This window comes from Populus trichocarpa, chromosome 14 (assembly GCF_000002775.5).
Source record: "Populus trichocarpa isolate Nisqually-1 chromosome 14, P.trichocarpa_v4.1, whole genome shotgun sequence".
Classification (NCBI taxonomy): domain Eukaryota; kingdom Viridiplantae; phylum Streptophyta; class Magnoliopsida; order Malpighiales; family Salicaceae; genus Populus; species Populus trichocarpa.
Window position 1 is genome coordinate 6,278,802 of NC_037298.2, and position 4,302 is coordinate 6,283,103.

Sequence of the window (4,302 nt, forward strand, 5' to 3'; positions counted from 1 at the left end):
TATTTAAAACTAAAATTATTTCTTATGAATTATATCAAACGAAATCTTAATATTAACCCCGAGAAAAGTATTTGGAGAAAAAGTAAAAAGATGAATAGCATCCAAGCAAGACGTACGTGAAATGGTGGGGTATTTTCCATAACTAGGACACCGGTTAGTTGATAACATAAGCCTTACGTCGGAACTGACATCACCCACCGCCACACGTACGTATTGGAAGTGTGTGAAACGTAGAATATCCAGCCAGAAAAATCATCCCATCTAGAGGGAGAGAAAAAGAAGAAGAATGGATATTAGAGAGGGAGATTCCAGTCCCTTTCCGCACGTTCTTTGAACCCTCGAACAAAAGGTGAGAGAGAAAGAAAAGCCCGGAAAAGAAAATTATACTCCAATCATTAATTCCACAGTTTACCACCATACAATACAATATTGCCTCCTAATTAATCCCTCATACGTGCACAATTATACACGCAGATACATAAATATAAAAAATAAATACCAAGTCCTCTATATAATGACACCGTCCTTTCTCCTCTCTGCTTCAAACCTATAACGCACCTCCAAACCATAAACAGAAGCTTTATCTTTCCTGCCATGGCAGAAACAGATTCACCACCCCATGTAGCAATTTTACCTAGTCCAGGGATGGGTCATCTCATCCCACTCGTTGAGTTAGCCAAGAGACTTGTTCACCAACACAACTTGTCAGTCACCTTCATCATTCCGACAGACGGTTCTCCCTCTAAAGCTCAAAGATCAGTTCTTGGATCACTCCCTAGCACTATTCACTCAGTATTTCTCCCCCCTGTAAATTTAAGTGACCTCCCTGAAGATGTCAAGATTGAAACCTTAATTAGCCTTACCGTGGCTCGCTCCCTTCCTTCTCTACGTGATGTTCTTAGTTCTCTAGTCGCCAGTGGTACTAGAGTTGTGGCCTTGGTTGTTGATCTTTTTGGGACTGATGCATTTGATGTTGCTAGAGAATTCAAAGCCTCTCCTTACATTTTCTATCCTGCTCCAGCCATGGCTTTGTCTTTATTCTTTTATTTGCCAAAGCTTGATGAGATGGTTTCTTGCGAGTACAGTGAGATGCAAGAACCAGTTGAGATTCCCGGGTGCTTACCGATTCACGGGGGGGAGTTGCTCGACCCAACCCGAGATCGAAAGAACGATGCGTATAAATGGCTTCTTCACCATTCAAAGAGGTATAGATTGGCTGAGGGGGTGATGGTAAATAGCTTCATTGACTTGGAAAGGGGGGCTCTAAAGGCTTTGCAAGAGGTAGAACCCGGTAAGCCACCCGTTTACCCGGTTGGTCCACTCGTCAATATGGATTCCAATACTAGTGGGGTTGAAGGGTCCGAGTGTTTGAAGTGGCTAGATGATCAGCCACTTGGCTCAGTGCTATTTGTTTCGTTCGGGAGTGGCGGGACCCTCTCGTTTGATCAGATAACTGAATTGGCTCTGGGTTTGGAAATGAGCGAGCAAAGATTTTTGTGGGTTGCGAGGGTTCCAAATGATAAAGTAGCTAATGCCACATATTTTTCCGTGGATAATCATAAGGACCCTTTTGATTTCTTACCAAAAGGTTTTTTGGATAGGACCAAGGGGAGAGGTCTAGTGGTGCCATCATGGGCACCACAAGCACAAGTGCTGAGTCACGGGTCAACAGGTGGGTTCTTAACCCACTGTGGTTGGAATTCCACCCTTGAAAGTGTTGTGAATGCTGTGCCATTAATCGTATGGCCACTCTATGCTGAGCAGAAAATGAATGCATGGATGCTAACCAAGGACGTTGAAGTAGCCTTGAGGCCTAAGGCCAGTGAAAATGGTCTAATTGGAAGAGAGGAGATTGCAAATATTGTGAGGGGTCTAATGGAAGGTGAGGAAGGGAAGAGGGTCCGCAACAGAATGAAGGACCTGAAAGACGCAGCCGCCGAGGTACTCAGCGAAGCTGGATCTTCTACGAAGGCACTATCTGAGGTGGCTCGCAAGTGGAAGAACCACAAATGCACTCAGGATTGTAATTAATTTGAACTACTTGTGACTTTTGATTCCGTCCCTTCGCTTTAATCTCTTGTATTTGATTTTAAGTTCACTTTCTACGAGTTCTCTGTGGTTAATAAGGTGCTCTCTGCCACGTGATTGTATAATATTCATGCAGTTCTTCTTGGTTTCTTCTTCTTCTTCTTCTTCTTTCCTTGGTTTGAATATTAGACGATTGATATTTAACGATTGCTTTCGTGGGAGTGTCATTTCTTTCATTAATTTGCTCATGTAACATATTGGATTAGGTGAGATGGGTTCACCCACGATTATGTAATCAAGAACCCACTATGAATTATAAGTCAAAAATGTGGACCAAGTGAACGGAGTAATGTTGTGACATCACAGTGAAGTCATTGGCACTAGGAGGAGGATCAAATGAGGTAGGTGGCTGGATATTGGCACCTCAATAATTCCATTTTATTTGCATTTATCATCGCAAATTGGAAAACATGATTGAAGAGGTGAAAACATGGACAAAAGTGGGTGACCCCAATTTAGATTGCACAGATCGAATGCTTCCAAGTAGAGTGATTTTCTTTAATCGCCTTGGGCCACTGATAAGGCCGAGGACATTACGATGTCGAGCTTGTCGATATAACCACCGTCCAGTATTGCTATATCAACTAACCAAAACCTATAAACTCCTCGTGAATTATTGTCATATTTTTAAGCATCACATGTTTGCCTCTCAATCATAAAACCTTTTAATCATGTATTGAAAGCAATAAGGTAGGTTTTTTTCAACATGATTAAATTGTTATTTTTAAATTATATTTAGATATATTAGTATTTTTACTTTTTTTCACAATAAAATGACTTGTATACCTCTAAAAAATACTTCTTTCAATGGTTTTTTAGTGTTTTCATTTATTTAGCAAAGTAAAATGAATTAATTATTCTTAGAGACAAGATCTACTGAAGTATCTTTCAATGGGTTTTTTGTCCTTTCATAATGACCTTTAAGTTAATATCAAATTGACTTAAGGGTTATCAAACGGGCGACGCGTGTGAGGTCATCCAATGAACAAACACCAGCTTTCACAACAACATTTGAATCATCTCGACATCTTTTTCATGATGAGGTGTTATATGTGGCTAACAACTCTCTCTGGTTTGGTGATTGTGACCTTTTTTCTTCTTTTTTTTTTTTATTTTTGTTTCTGCCCCTTCAAAAATTTAAAGCAACTCTTGAATTTGTTATTTTTTAAAATCTAGTCCATGCTTATTTTTTATTACCTTTTGTTTTACTTTGAATAATTTATAAAATAATACTCTTTTTCAATTTTATCACCCTTTAGTTTTTTTTATCTTTTTTATTTGATCTTTATTTTTTTATTGTTATTTGTTTTGCTTAAGATAATTTTTTTAAATTGAATCTTTTTTTTACAATTACATCCTCCTTAAGTTTTGTTTCCTATTAAATTTTATCTTAATTTTTTTTATTGTTATTTATTTTTACTTTGGCAATTTTTTTTAAATTAATTTTTTTTTATCATTCTTCAACATTAAATTGATTGAGAATTGAGTTTTTTAATTAAGCCTAGGTCTAGGATCTCACGAGTTGCGAGTTTTAAATATTAACCTAAGTTTAGAAAGTTCACTCGGGTGTGCTTGGTTTTTTTATTTTCTTTTTTGAAGCTCAGGTTTTTTTAGTTTTATCATTCAACATTTATTCAATTAAAGATTGAGCTCTGTTATTTTTATTTATATGCTTTCTATATAATTTTTTTATAAATTTTAAAAATGACTCAGGTTATCTCGATTCTTTTTATTTGTTGTTCTTTATTGAATTTATTTTCATAAATGTTTTGAATTGAATTTTTATTGATTTCACCTTTCAATGTTAGATTGATTATGAATTAATTTTATTTTTCAATTCTATCATTCAAGGTTGGAGTTTTTTTTATGTTGGGTTTAATTATTTTCTTCAAATTCCTTTCTATTTGTTCATCTCTTTAATTAGTATAATACTAGATTTTCTTCAATTTCCTTTCAGTTCCATCAATCAGGCCGCGTGAGTTTGGTAAATTAGCTTAGGTTTTTCTTAGAATCGTTCATTTTAAAATTGGTATTTGTTATGTTCGGTCCTTCAACATTTAGTTGTTTTAAAATTCAACTTCGTAATCTTTTCCGATTTGTATTCTATTGGATTGTCTCATTATCATGATCCGAGTCACAAAGCTTGGTTGGCTTGCCCAATTTACTGGTTGTTTTTTTATTGATTTTTTTCAATTTTATCATTCTATGTTAATT

The 4,302-nt window shown here is 36.1% G+C and overlaps 1 protein-coding gene across 1 annotated transcript; it reads left to right on the forward strand.

Annotated features, from left to right (window-relative positions):
* Nucleotides 1-367: 367 nt before the first annotated feature.
* Nucleotides 368-2,176, forward strand: LOC7492766 (hydroquinone glucosyltransferase). Its single transcript, XM_002320154.4, has one exon. The coding sequence runs from the start codon at nt 595-597 to the stop codon at nt 2,029-2,031; it is 1,437 nt and encodes a 478-aa protein (XP_002320190.1). The 5' UTR covers nt 368-594; the 3' UTR covers nt 2,032-2,176.
* The last annotated feature ends 2,126 nt before the right edge of the window (nt 2,177-4,302 follow it).

Excerpts from the sequence above, each read along its gene's own strand:
- LOC7492766 (XM_002320154.4), top strand. The coding sequence starts at position 595 with ATGGCAGAAACAGATTCACCACCCCATGTAGCAATTTTACCTAGTCCA.